Below are 15,356 nucleotides of genomic sequence, written 5' to 3' on the forward strand. Positions count from 1 at the left end.
CTCGACCCGAAACGTCACCCATTCCTTCTCTCCTGAGATGCTGCCTGACCCGCTGAGTTACTCCAGCATTTTGTGTCTACGTTCGATTTGAACCAGCATCTGCTGTTATTTTCCTACACATCCAAAAGCAGTACCTCGCTCATGCTTTCTCGCCATATCCTTTGATTCTGTTAGCCCCAAGAGCTATATTTAGAACATGAGATTTGGCAGAGCCAACATAGTTTTATGAAAGGGAAATTGACTGATTTTGAGAGGTGGGGAACCACTGGATGTAGCAGATTTGGATTTCCAAAAGGGATTCAATGAGATGTCACGTAGAAAACAACAAACAGGATTTAAACTAATAATATTGAGGGATACTTGCCCAGATGGAAGATTGATTAATCGACAGAACTGTCTAGGATTAATTGGGTAACATGCGGGATGCCACAGTGATCAGTGCTGGGGACTCAACAAATTATCTAAATGGCTTGGATGAAAAGACTACGTTTATTGCAACAAATTCTCTCAATATAAAGATGAGCGGATGTACAAATTTGAGGATGCTGTGGAGTCTGCAGAGAAATATAGATTGGTTGACTGAGGTGGTAAAATGATGGCAGGAGTATAGTGATGAGAAATGTGAGACTTCCCATTTTGTACACAAAATGGAAATGCTGAATATTATTTTAATGATAAGACTAAGGAATGCTGGTGTTCAGTTATGTATGGGTGTTCTTGACTGACACTGCAGTCATTATGCAGTTACAGTAAATAAAATGGAATGCTGGCCTTTCCTGCAAGAGGGATTAGGTACAAAAGTGGACATCATACTACGGTAATTAAATAAAAACAATTTAATATCTGGGAGAATAAGGTTGTTTAAATGAAGCTGACAATTAATTTTAAATTTTTGGTTTGTAGCGAACTGCAAAACAAGCTAAAGAAAGAAGCCAGGCAAAGAGGCTGAGCGAAACATTAAAACATGGATCTGACATCAAAACTTTTTTTACAAGTAAATAATAAGTATAAATGTACATTCATTCATTCATTCATTTTTTAAAATTTCGAACATGTTAAAAGACATCAATTAAAAAACAAAATAAACAAAAAAACAGAAGAAATACAAGGAATTTCATCCATGTGCGAAAAGGAGTAGGAAGTGTGAACTTATTTAATCCTACCCCCATTCCCTAATCAATATTTGTCAAGTATCAGATATTAATACAAAAATACTCATACACCCTTATATGTTCATATAGATATACTTATTTAAATAATGATGTGTTATTATATGTAGACCTTTGGTGACTGTTAATCCCCCTCCTCACTGTACCTAGAAAAAATCATGTGTTTATATTTGTTTTTAAACTGGATGATGTTTGAACATTGTTTTAATTCCGCATTCATTCTGTTCCATAGCTTTACTCCACTGATTGATATAGAAAATCTTTTAATTGTTGTTCGAGTATTGCGAATCTTGAAATTTAATGTTCCCCTTAAATTATACCCCCCCTCTCTTTCATAAAAAAAAAATGCATTATAAAACATTTCCTGTAAGTTACTTGGTAGCAAATTGTTTCTCACTTTGTACATGAATTGAGCTGTTTGATATTCCACAATGTCATAAAATTTGATTATTTTAGACTTTATAAATAATGAGTTGGTGTGTTCACAAAAACCGACATTATGAATTATTCTAATGGCTCTTTTTTGCAGTATGAATAGTGGTTGTAGTGAACTTATATATGTACTTCCCCACACCTCTATACAGTAACTTAAATAAGGTGAAACTAGTGAACAGAACAGAGTGAAAAGCAACAGGAAATTAAATACAGTTGAAACATTACATTATCTGAATGGCTTGCAATAAAAATGTTGTGCTAATAAACTATTTGAGCATAAAAAGTGTGCTTGCCACATAGCTATCTAATATACAATAAAAACATATACCTGTCTATCACCCTCTGTTGTCTTTACTGTTTTCTAATCCAGACATTTGACACAATAGTTTAGAAGATATTAAGAGACAAGTCAACAAGCATGTTTTTTCTTTATTAAATATCCACTTTTAGAATTTTTGTTCCTTATATATGTCTCTTTGTTAAACATAGTGTTATTTTCTTCTAATAATTTTGCAAGTAATTTATCTTCCTGATCATTGTGATGATAAGAATTGCTTTGCTGTTTACTCTGTAGTTGCTGCATTTGCAAAAATGCTAAATTTGGAGTTTTAATGGGCCCTTCATAATGAGATATGAATGAATGGGAACAGTGTGCACTGCTTATAAATTCAAATTGTCATAGTATGTTGCTGATCAACCTTTGAAGACCAGACATTTGAATATTTCCCTTGAATTCTTTCGAACTTATCCGTTATCAACCAACCACAGAAAGTCTTGTACCAAAGATCATTAAATCACTGTGAAGAGCTTTATTTCTAGTTGGCACAGGTGACCTTTCATTACAGTGTTTGTATTTCTAGAAAATGGGTTGCATTACAATTTTCTGTACCGTGAACTCATGTCATCTACGCAAACATCAAGAAATGTGCGTTGATTAAATTTTTTATTTTTGTTTATTGGTTTCACAAATTCAATGGGAGCAAACTTTATTCCATGTCTCAAATTTCTGGGCAGTGATTTCTGTAACCTGAGCACCCTAACACTGAGATCACCTGTGGTGATTGTTTTTTGGGATCAACTCTAGCCCTTTCTTAACTGGGTTAAGCAGCTTTGTTTAAAAGTGGAGAAGTCAGTTCAATTAATTAACATTTGTAGCAGATTCTGCACTGAGATTTTAGTGCTCAGGTCTCTTGGTAAGAGTGTGTGTGAGGCGAGGGGGGGGGGGTCCAATAGCAACAATGTTTTTTTTAACTATTGGACTTGCACGTAACTATGCCCACCTGTGGTGACCGAGCAGGATTTCATAAGAGTTGTGATAAATGCAACCTAGTACTGATGTTTAGTGTCTTTTTCCACAATGGTTTCCCCAAGAATTAGATAAATGACAGTACAGGAACTCAGCTGTTTGCAATGATGTGGCAATATCCACCAAGGCAAGGAGCCAGAGGACTAGAGAGTAGCCAAAGCTATACATTTGTTGAAAGGAAGATAATCCAGGAAACTAAAGGCCAGTGAACCCCATGTCAGTGATTGGGACGCTATTGGAGAGGATATTTCAGGATAGGATTAACCTTTATTTGGAAGGGAATGGGGCAATTGGGGATATATTTAGCATGGCTTTGTCTGCAGCACAACGTGTCTTACAAAGTATTTGATAAAAGTCCCTCATGTTAGGCTGACCTGGTCATTTGGATTCAGAACTGGTTTACCCATAGAAGCCAGAGGGTAGAAGGGTGTAATTCCGGCTGGAGGTCTGTGACCTGTAGGGTTCCACAGGAGTTTGTAATATGTGTAAACAATTGGATATAAATGTAGATGGGTTGATTAGTAAGTTTGTAGACCTCACCAAAATTGATAGTTGTCAAAGTATACAGTAGGTTATAAATCAACTACAGAAATAAGATATAAATGGGATAGACAATCAGAACCTTTTTCCCAGGCAAGAGAAATGGCACATAGAGTTTAATCTGTGCAAGTGCAACACCTTGCATGTAAGAGGAAAATATACAGTTAATGGCAAGACTTTTAACAGCATTTACATACAGAGGGATCTTGGGGTCCAAATCCATATCACCCACAAAGTAGCAACACAAGTAGAGTGAATGGTAAAGGCAGCTTATGGTATGTTTGCCTTCATTGGTCAGGGTATAGTGTCAGAAAGTTATATTTAAACTTTTAGGACTTTGGCTAGACTGGATTTGGAGTATTGTGAGCAGTTCTAGAATGGTGAAGAATGATTTGAGGCTTTGGTGAAGGTGAAGAGGTTTACCAGAAGGCTGTCTGGATTAGAGGGTATTAACTGGAAGGAGAGGTTGGACAACTTCAGATTGTTTTCAAATCAATAATAAGAACTTTTAAAAGACATTTTGAATTTTTTGTTAATCATCTGCAGTTCCTTGTGCCTCCAGGATTTGTCTCTTAATTCTCTGTTGTACATTGAATGGGAATTAATGGAAGTAAAGAACAAATTCTTTGTGTGCAACTTAAATATCCCAGCGGATCAGTTACATTGTCACTGGACCTTGTTAAACAGAGAACAGGCCAAAAATGAATTGCAGTTTACCATCATCATTTGGCTGGTCATGCTAATCTAATTTGTTGCTGTGGATGGAAACATTGATGTGTACTGCAGGATTGTTGCTTCATCAAACTTAAGGTTGTTTCAATGGCTCTATAGGTGTTCAATTGTTGAAAAATGTTAGGGTAAATTACGACCAAATTCCATTCTGCAGAGGCAACATCTAAAATTATCCAAAATTATATTTTTGCTATTAATTACTAAACCTCCTTTCTACCAATTTTTCACCAGTTCACAAAATAGTGTGATTTGTAAGATTTATTGATGCAATAAAATCTTCCAAAAGCACCTATGTCAGAAAATGTTTTATAATGCTGAGTACATGGTACAGGCAGAATATTTTGTGACCATTCCAAACTCATTCCAGGGCTGTAATAACATAAAGTATTTTCCTACATTTAGCAGATCAGCTGAAGTAATAACTGACAGAGGAATCCTATGCAGTTCCATTTTACAAGTTGCCACACTTTACATTTGATCAATTTTATCGGTAACAGCTACATTACTAATCTTGGTTTTAAATACTGTGTTCATTTCTGCTTTAGCCAATTTTTAATCAATCATTAAATATCTTACCAGAATCACTGTTATTTGCATGCATAATTGTTATAAGCATTCAGTAGCATTGGATTAACTTTTGAGATATTTAACAACTTCAGCTGGAACATACTAATTTGCTCGTCTGAAATGTAGGAACGACACCAAAGTATTTGTGAATTATTATATTTTAATGAATATTAGAACTGTATTAGAAGAATGATGTGTCCGATGAAAATGCACCAGCTAGACGGAATTCATCTTTTAACAAAACACTGTACATGCGTTGTGGTAACGATTTGGAGTATGGTGCAGGGCGAGGGACAGTTGTCCGGAGAATGATTTCACGTCCAGTTGGCAGGGGAAATTCTGATGCTGTGAAACTTGATTTATGTTCATCAGAAGTGCCTGGCTTTACAGGTTCATCCTCAATCGGAGTCAAAGTAGTGGCCTTGAAAATAGAAAAGATTTTTATACAACCATTATACAATCATGAAAATCTCACCAGTGGTTAAAACTCATTCACCAACTTTGAAAATGATAGCTTTAGTTTTGAAAAAGAATCTCAAAATAAGAATTGGAGGTACAGAATTTCATCTGGCAGCTGGAAATGAAAAGCCAAACATGTAGATGCTGAAATTAATATCAATAAATTTACTTTTTTATTGTTGAAGAGACTGGATTTTTTTTAAGTTCCCTTAATATCTTTGAAAAAAGGGAGTTGGATGCAATACTAGATTTGCATTTTTTTCTTCTAAATACAAACTGAATGAACATTTTAAACAAGTTCTAATGCTGAACAATGAATGAGCACTGCAAAGGCAATGAAAAAAAGTAACTGAATTACAATATGAATGCTGCCATTTCAACAGAGTCAGAACCTTTTTTCTCCCCAAATGTCAGACAATGGGCGGCACGGTAGCGCAGCGGTAGAGTTGCTGCTTTACAGCGAATGCAGCGCCGGAGACTCAGGTTCGATCCTGACTACGGGTGCTGCACTGTAAGGAGTTTGTACGTTCTCCCCGTGACCTGCGTGGGTTTTCTCCGAGATCTTCGGTTTCCTCCCACACTCCAAAGACGTACAGGTATGTAGGTTAATTGGCTGGGTAAATGTAAAAAAAATTGTCCCTAGTGGGTGTAGGATAGTGTTAATGTACGGGGATCACTGGGCGGCACTGACTTGGAGGGCCGAAAAGGCCTGTTTCCGGCTGTATATATATGATATGATGATATGATAAGAGTGCATAGCTTTACGGTGGAAATTTTAAAGGTGTATGGGACAATTTCTACTTGGTAGTGTGTGACGAACATACTGCCTCAGGAGGTGGGGGGGAGGGGAGGCGAGAAAGAGTGGTGGAGGCAGATACGATGGTGGCATTTAATAGGCTTTTAGATGGACATGTGAATTTGCAGTGAATGGAGGAATGTGGGTCACGCACAGGCAGGGGAGATTAGTTTAAACAGGCATCATGTTCAGCATAGACATTGTGGGCCGAAAGGCCTATTCCTGTACTGCTAATTCCCATAATTCCCCAAAATATCTATTAAAGCAGATGGGTCGTATTAAACAAACATAAATAAAATAAATGTATGCTACATGTCTGTTGCATGTTATATTCTCCTTAAAAAAATGCATCTACATGAGGCATGACATGAAGGGTGATGGAGAGAAGGGTTCGTTGTTACCTCTTCAGTAGATTCAGATAGCTTAAGAAGGAGTGAAAGAAAAGTACAATTAGGAGAAAATCAATGATGATGGGGAAAATCGAGTCAGATGGTTAAGGGGTAAAACAAAGTTTAAAAGAAATGTATTCCTTTTGAAACAGACTGAAAACACCTACTTGTTAAAAGTAATAAAACGATCATAATTTGCATAAGCTGTTCATCAATAGTTATTAGATACATAATCAAAACCAAAATGTTATTAAGAAATAGGGGACTCAGCCACAATTACACATACTCATTGAGGTGCATAATTTTCCAAATAACTCCAAAATGAGCATACTATATTTATGGTGACATTCCATATTATGCTTATTTGGACACCTACACTTTCATTCAAAGCAAGTATGTAATGTGCCTTGAAAGAAAGAGATGTTCTACTTGCTGTTTTTGTAAAAGGAAAGTTTACATTAAAAAAGGCTAACATTTTGATGCATACATTAACTAACAAGTTATCTGCTACAGCTGTCTTTAGATATTATTAGCTATGGACTACAGACCCATATCTATAGATTTACGAGGATGTTCCCAGGACTAGAAGGTCTGAGCTATAGGCAGAGGTTGAGTTGGCTGAGACTCTATTCCTTGGAGCACAAGAAGATGAGGAGTGATCTTATAGGGGTGTATAAGATCATGAGAGGAATAGATCAGGTAGATGTACAGAGTCTCTTACCCAGAGTTGGTGAATCGAGGACCAGAGGACACAGGTTTAAAGTGAAGGGGAAAAGATTTAATAAGAATCTGAGGGGTAACCTTTTCATACAAAGGGTGGTGGGTGTATGGAACAAGCTGCCAGAGGAGGTAGTTGAGGCGGGGACTATCCCAATAGTTAGACAGGTACATGGATAGGACAGGTTTGGAGGGATGTGGACCAAATGCTGGCAGGTGGGACTAGTGTGGCTGGGGCATGTTGGCCGGTTGGGCCGAAGGGCTTGTTTCCACACTATGACTCTATGATTAAATTTAAAATATCATCTTTAGCAGTATTAACTATTGTACATGTATTCTCCAGTTTACTCAAAGCCCATTAAAAAGAAGCCTATTAATCAGCAAGAAAAAACATGCTCACCCCATCAACTCTGAGACAATTTATTACTTTAACTCGTATATTGTCTATGCAGTTAATTATTTAACTATGGCATTATTTTGTTTAGTTTATTCCCAATGTTGGCATTGGATCTCACTTTACCATAATCGTGATCTCCAATCATTGCAATATTCTCCTTGTAGATGTATGGGTGGTTCCAGATACAGTATATGCACTTTACCATTCGTGCATATTTGTATTCACTTGGTGATACAAGATGATTTAGTACTCCAAATATACAAAGACATGAAGAACAAAGGAACACTCGCATAAAAAACAGAAATAGCAGCAATACTGGTTCTGGGCTTAATTCCAAAAGACCATATGTACATCAGCATCTGAGGACAATTGCAGAATACTGGCTTCAATTCTTAATCTGCATAACTGATACACAGCAATCACTTGTTCAACCAGCTGTGTGGATTACATTGTGCAGAAGTAGCTGGATTTTGTTCCCTTTCAACTGAGAATCTTTAAAGTTAATGAAATTACTGACTGTTTAGCTAGGGGCAGAATATCCAATTATGTAAATGTGAGGCTATTTTTGTTTCATGTGCCTGTACAGCACTTGACAAATTGTGAATAATAACTTCCCACAACTAATTGTTCCTTTCATTTCAATATTCAAGCAGCTGTCTATTTCTTGTTCAAAAATAAATTCTAAGGAAAAAAATCGACCTCTTATTTATCCCTAAAAATGTGGCTCATTGCTTTGAAAGATCGATTGTCACCTAAGGTGAAAAATCATTTGACCTTGCTGTATGCTACACTACAGGTCAAATGGGCACAACGATTTTTTTAAAAAGGCCAAACATCTCAAGTGATCTCACCCATGTAGTATTGCACAGAGTATTACCAGAAACCCAAAATGAATCGCACAATACTTCTGTTGCAACATCTAATTCTCCCCTTCACAAAGATGCTCTAAAGAGTTAGATAATGTGCTTTTACTACGAGAAGAAGACCTGAATGGGATTTGAAAAATGTAGTATTCCGTTTCTCCAGTAAGAGTTCTGTCCCTTTTTTATTTAAAGATCATTCAAAACATTTTTGGAATCATCCAAATATAAAAATTTCACTCTCTGTTCTTACCCTCTGTGCATTAACAAATAGTTTGTAAATAATGCTTCCTGTAGGGCCTCGTCCTGCTCCAATAACTGGGACTTCTGGCTGTTCTAAAAGACTGCTCACAAACCTAAAAACAAAATATTAAAATTATGAATCAATGTTTCTTGGTCAGTCAGTCCCTTAAATGTCTAATAGCAAACCAAGCATTTCAGTTAAATTTTTAAAGTTGCAAAGATAACTTTCCATATGCCCATCAAATTTGGTTCGGATCAAATTTAATTCGCAAATAGGGACATACAGCATGGAAACAGGCCCTTCGGCCCAACTTGACCATGCCGACCACAATGCCCCATCGAAGTTAGTCCCATTTGTCTGGATTTAGCTTATATCCCTCATTTGGGCCATGTTCCTGTTCAAGTGTCATTTAAATGCTGTTATTGTACCTGCCTCAACTACTTCCTCTGGCACTTATTCCATATACTTCCCACCCCCCCTGTGTGAAAAGGTTGCCCGTCAGGCATCTACTCCCTCTCGCCTTAAAATTATGTCCTCCAGTTCTTGAATCCCCTACCCTGGGTAAAAGACTGCATTCATTCTATCTATTCCCCGCGTGATTTTATATATCTCGATGTGATCACCCCTCAGCCTTCTACATCCAAGCCTATCCAGGTCAAATGGGCACAATGACCTGGATCTTGGAAATATTCTACTCACTCTTTCCAGCTTAATGGCATCTTTCCTAGAGCAGGGGGACCAAAACTTTTATACTCAGTTCCCTGACTGATGAAGGCCAGTGCACCAAAACCTATTTCACCACCTGTCTAGCTGTATACATAGTTTCACCGAACTATGTATTTACACTCCTTGATTCCTCTGCTCTACAATGCTCCTTAAGGCATTGTTCATTCTAAGGGTCCCGCACTGGTTTGATTTCCCAAATATAATACCTCACACCTATCTTAATTAAACTCGGTTAACCATTTCTCAGCATACTTGCCCTGCTGATCAAAATTGTGCTGTAATTCTAGATAACCATCTTCACTGTCTGCAATACCACCTAGTTGAGTGTCATCTGAAAACTTACCAATCATGTCTTGTATACTCTCATCCAAATTGTTGATACAATGGGCCCAGCACTGAGCACACCACATCATATGCCTTCAATCCAAAAAACAACATTCTACTATCATCCTCTGCTACATACGATGAAGCAAATTCTGCATCCGAGCTCTCCTTGGATCCCGTGTGAACTAACCTTCCAGATTAGCCTACCATGTGGAACCTTATCAAAATGCTTTGCTGAAGTCCCTATAGGCTACTTTTATGGCCTTGCCCTTATCAACCTTGTTGGTTACCTTAAAAAAACTCAATCAAATTAGCAAAACACGATCTTCCATGCACAAAACCTTGCTGATCATGCCAAATCAACCCCCATATGAAATGCATGTATATCTTATCCCTAATAATATAGAAGGGCAAACATCGATAAAATCAATACTCAGATCACAAACCTTTAAAGAAATTCAATTCATTTTCTAAACAGTTTTGTAAAATCATAATTTCAAAATTAATACCAGAACTTTATAACAATGCAGCTCCTTCAATCCCATTATTAAGTTAAAACAACGCTGTAGAAAACACTGAAACTTAATTTATAATAAGCCCAAATTCAATAATTATATTGCCATACCTGGAATTTATATTTTAAAGTCATGGTAATGATAAACAGTGGAGATACATTAATGCATGTAATATCATTAATAGTGCATGAATAGCCAGTCTGAATAGACTATATATATCCCAGGCTCTTAAAAGTAGCAAAGTGCCAACAGCACAAATTCTGGCCATTTTTTTCTAATCTGCTTGTAAATATGGTGGAGGACAACAAATGTGGTATTGTTGTTTTAATAAAGAAGCAAGTGAGCCAGCGAGTCATTTGTGGACAAATAAGGACAACAGACATCAATTAGCACTTGGAGAGGCACAAATTAATCAAGAATACTCGAGATGGATTTAATAAGAAACAGTTGTGTCCAACTGGTCTGATTTTGAAGACTTAACAAGGAAAGTTGATGGGATTTGCACATTTTATATAGTTACATGGACCAGGACAGTATAGACCCATGGAAAAAAATCCATAGGATTCAAGATAAGATTAAGAAGAATACAGGTCAGGTCATGTAAATACTTGTCAGATACATGCATGAGAACCTCTCAGCTCAAGACCTCATAGATGAAAAATAAATTTAGAAACTACCAATGCTGTTCAAAGCCTTATTTTTAAATGATTCTACCATTATAAACTGTATTATAAAGCAGAAAAAGATATCACAATGAGTCAATTCTATTTTCACATTGAAATTGGTATTCAACTTTTAAAAAGGTCAACTAAATTGTTGAAATAACTTTCATTGAAAAAGATCTTTTGTGTCTGTTAACTAAAATTCAACTTCAGAGGCAAAGGGAGGGATTACTACAGTGCCCTCCATGATGTTTGGGACAAAGACCCATCATTTATTTACTTGCCTCTGTACTCCACAATTTGAGATTTATAATAGAAAAAAATCACATGTGGTCCAAGTGCACATTGTCAGATTTTTATTACAGGCCATTTTTGTACATTTTGGTTTCACCATGTACAAATTACAGCTGTGTTCATACATAGTCTCACCATTCCAGGGCACCATAATGTTTGGGACACATGGCTTCACAGGCGTTTGTAATTGCTCAGGTGTGTTTAAATGCCTCCTTAATGCAGGTATAAGAGAGCTCGCAGCACCTAGTCTTTCCTCCAATCTTTCCATCACCTTTGGAAACTTTTATTGCTGTTTATCAACATGAGGACCAAAGTTGTGTCAATGAAAGTCAAATAAGCCATTATGAGACTGAGAAACAAGAATAAAACTGTTAGAGACATCAACCAAACCTCAGGCTTACCAAAATCAACTGTTAGGAACATCATTAAGAAGAAAGAGAGTACTGGTGAGATTACTAATCGCAAAGAGACTGGCAGGCCAAGGAAGACCTCCACAGCTGATGACAGAAGAAATTTCTCCACAATAAAGAAAAATCCCCAAACACCTGTCAGACAGATCAGAAACACTTTTCAGGAGTCAGGTGTGGATTTGTCAATGGCCACTGTCTGCAGAAGACTTCATGAAGAGAAATACAGAGGCTACACTGCAAGATGCAAACCACTGGTTAGCCACAAAAATAGGATGGCCAGGTTAGAGTTTGCCAAGAAGTACTTAAAAGAGCAACCACAGTTCCGGAAAAAGGTCTTGTGGACAGAGGAGACAAAGATTAACTTATATCAGAGTGATGGCAAGAGCAAAGTATGGAGGAGAGAAGGAACTGCCCAAGATCCAAAGCATACAGGGATCCAAGGCAATACGGGGAGAAAAGATGAGGTACGAAGGTAAGCTAGCCAATAATTTAAAGGAGGATAGTAAAAGCTGCTTTAGGTACGTGAAGATGCAAAAAATAGTTACGGCAAATGTGGTTCCCTTGAAGATAGAAGCAGGTGAATTTATTATGGGGAACAAGGAAATGGCAGACGAGTTGAACTGGTACTTTGGATCTGTCTTCACTAAGGAAGACACAAACAATCTCCCAGATGTTCTAGTGGCCAGAGATCCTAGGGTGACGGAGGAACTGAAGGAAGTTCACATTAGGCAGGAAATGGTGTTGGGTAGACTGATTGGACTGAAGGTTAATAAATCCCCAGGGACTGATGGTTTGCATCCGAGGGGACTTAAGGAGGTGGCACTAGAAATCGTGGACGCATTGGTGATCATTTTCCAATGTTCTATACATTCAGGATCAGTTCCTGTGGATTGGAGGATTGCTAATGTTATCCCACTTTTTAAGAAAGGAAGGAGAGAGAAAACAGGAAATTATAGACCAGTTAGTCTGACATAGGTGGTGGGGAAGATGCTGGAGTCAATTATAAAAGACGAAATTGCGGAGCATTTGGATAGCAGTAACAGGATCGTTCCGAGTCAGCATGGATTTACAAAGGGGAAATCATGCTTGACTAATCTTCTGGAATTTTTTGAGGATGTAACTAGGAAAATGGACAGGGGAGACCTGGTCACACATAGGAGATTAGTGGGCAAAATTATAGCACATGGTATTGGGGATAGGATACTGACATGGATCGAAAATTGGTTGGCAGACAGAAAGCAAAGAGTGGGGATAAATGGGTCCCTTTCAGAATGGCAGGCAGTGACTAGTGGGGTACTGCAAGGCTCGGTGCTGGGACCGCAGCTATTTACAATATGCATTAATGACTTGGATGAAGGGATTAAAAGTAGCATTAGTAAATTTGCAGATGACACAAAGCTGGGTGGCAGTGTGAATTGTGAGGAAGATGCTATGTGATTGCAGGTTGACTTGGACAGGTTGTGTAAGTGGGCGGATGCATGGCAGATGCAGTTTAATGTGGATAAATGTGAGGTTATCCACTTTGGTGGTAAGAACAGGAAGGCAGATTATTATCTGAATGGTGTCATTAGGAAAAAGGGAAGTACAACGAGATCTGGGTGTCCTAGTGCATCAGTCACTAAAAGGAAGCATGCAGGTACAGCAGGCACTGAAGAAAGCTAATAGAATGTTGGCCTTCATAACAAGGGGAGTTGAGTAGAGGAGCAAAGAGGTTCTTCTACAGTTGTGCAGAGCCCTAGTGAGACCACACCTGTAGTATTGTGTGCAGTTTTGGTCTCCAAACTTCAGGAAGGACATTCTTGCTATTGAAGGAGTGCAGCGTAGGTTCACGAGGTTAATTCCCGGAAGGGACCGTCGTACGTTGAAAGACTGGAACGACTGGGCTTGTATATTCTGGAATTTAGGATGAGACGGGATCTTATTGAAACATATAAGATTATTAAGGGAATGGACACGCTAGAGGCAGGAGACGTGTTCCCGATGTTGGGGGAGTCCCAAACCAGGGGCCACAGTTTAGGAATAAGGGGTAGGCCATTTAGAACGTAGATGAGGAGGAACTTTTTCATTCAGAGTTGTGAAGCTGTGGAATTCTCTGCCTCAGAAGGCAGTGGAGGCCAATTCTCTGGATGCTTTTAAGAGAGAGTTAAATAGAGCTCTTAATGATAGTGGAGTCAGGGAATATGGGGAGAAGGCAAGAACGGGGTATTGATGGTGCATGATCACGGTGAATGGCGGTGCTGGCTCAAAGAGCCGAATGGCCTACTCCTGCACCTATTGTCTATTGTCATACTACCTCATCTGTGAAACATGGTGGTGGGGTGTTATGGCCTGGGCATGTATGGCTGCTGAAGGTACTGGCTCATTTATCGTCGTTGATGGTAGTAGCATTATGTATTCTGAAGTGTATAGACACATCTTATCTGCTCAAGTTCCAACAAATGCCTCAAAACTCATTGGCTGGCGGTTCATTCTACAGCAAGATCCCAAACATACTGTTAAAGCAACAAAGAAGTTTTTCAAAGCAAAAAATTGTCAATTCTTGAGTGGCCAAGTCAATCCGATGAGCATGTCTTTTATATGCTGAAGAGAAAACTGAAGGGGGCTAGCCCCCAAACCAAGCATAAGCTAAAAATGGCTGCAATACAGGCCTGGCAGAGCATCACCAGAGAAGACACCCAGCAACTGGTGATGTTCATGAATCGCAGACTTCAAGCAGTCATTGCATGCAAAGGATATGCAACAAAATACTAAACATGACTACTTTCATTTACATGACATTTCTGTGTCCCAAACATTATGGTGTCCTGAAATGGGATGACTATGTATAAATACTGCTGTAATTTCTACATGGTGAAACCAAAATGTATAAAAATGGCCGTTATTAAAATCTGACAATGTGCACTTTAACAACATGTGGTTTTTTTCTATTACTTCTATTACTAATCTCAAATTGTAGAGTACAGAGGCAAAAAAAAATGGTGGGTCTTTGTCACAAACATTATGGAGTTTATCATTGTATTTATCGTTGCCTTTGGAGGGTGAAATATTTATCATTGCCTTTGGAGGGTGAAATATTAGACCAAAAAACCTTTCCTGAATGTAGATTTATATAGAGTGCAGAACAGCAATATTTGTTCCAAACCACCCTAGAGTCATAAAGCCAAACAATGTGAAAGCAGGCCCTTCAACCCTCCTTGCCATGCTGACCAAGTTGGCATTCTTGGCAAGTTCCATTTCCCTGCATTTTGCCCATATCTCTCTGTATCCTTCTTATCCATATATCTGTCAAAATGTCTTTGTAATGGTATCTACTTCTGTAGCTTCCTCTGACAGTTCATTCCAGATACGAACTACCCTGAAAGAAAATATTGGCCTGGGCATGTATGGCTGCTGAAGGTACTGCAGCAGTACCCGAGATCCCTCTTAAATCTCTCCCCTCTCACCTTAAATTGATGTCCTCTAGTTTTAGAATCCTCTACACTGGGGAAAAAGATTGTGAGCGTTCATTTATCTAAATCCCTCATGATCTTGTACACATCAGTAAGGTCACCCTCAGCCTCCTACACTCTAAAGGAGCCTCCCAGCCTATCCAACCGGTCGGTCCCTGTAACTCAAACCCACAAGTCCAGGTAAAATCCATGTGAATCTTTTCCCGGCCTTTTAAACTTAATAACATCCTTCCTGTAGCTGGGTGACAATAACTGCACATAATACACCAAGCGTGGTCTCACCAATAACTTGTACAGCCACATCATGGTAACCCAATTGCTACTTAGCTTGACTCGGTCTTATCTAAAGTAGACAATTAACATCA

The 15,356-nt window shown here is 38.3% G+C and overlaps 2 protein-coding genes across 4 annotated transcripts in view; one reads left to right on the top strand and one right to left on the bottom strand.

Moving 5' to 3' along the window:
* The window catches only part of zranb3 (zinc finger, RAN-binding domain containing 3), a 92,473-nt gene extending 90,454 nt beyond the window's left edge, over window positions 1–2,019 (top strand). Inside the window, exon 21 of the mRNA XM_078403397.1 lies at window positions 904–2,019. Coding sequence (XP_078259523.1) covers window positions 904–1,002 — 99 coding nt within the window. The 3' untranslated portion in view covers window positions 1,003–2,019. The remainder of the gene's footprint in view (window positions 1–903) is intronic.
* The window catches only part of rab3gap1 (RAB3 GTPase activating protein subunit 1), a 74,693-nt gene continuing 60,187 nt past the window's right edge, over window positions 851–15,356 (bottom strand). For 2 of the 3 annotated variants that reach the window (XM_078403409.1, XM_078403411.1), the window contains 3 exons: window positions 8,621–8,723; window positions 6,406–6,426; window positions 851–5,170 (listed from right to left, as the gene is read on the bottom strand). In XM_078403409.1, the coding sequence (XP_078259535.1) occupies window positions 4,931–5,170; window positions 6,406–6,426; window positions 8,621–8,723 (364 nt within the window). In that variant the 3' untranslated portion in view covers window positions 851–4,930. The remainder of the gene's footprint in view (window positions 5,171–6,405; window positions 6,427–8,620; window positions 8,724–15,356) is intronic. The other variant, XM_078403410.1, reaches the window with a different exon arrangement.

The sequence above is a fragment of the Rhinoraja longicauda genome, chromosome 8, assembly GCF_053455715.1.
Source record: "Rhinoraja longicauda isolate Sanriku21f chromosome 8, sRhiLon1.1, whole genome shotgun sequence".
NCBI classification, from domain to species: domain Eukaryota; kingdom Metazoa; phylum Chordata; class Chondrichthyes; order Rajiformes; family Arhynchobatidae; genus Rhinoraja; species Rhinoraja longicauda.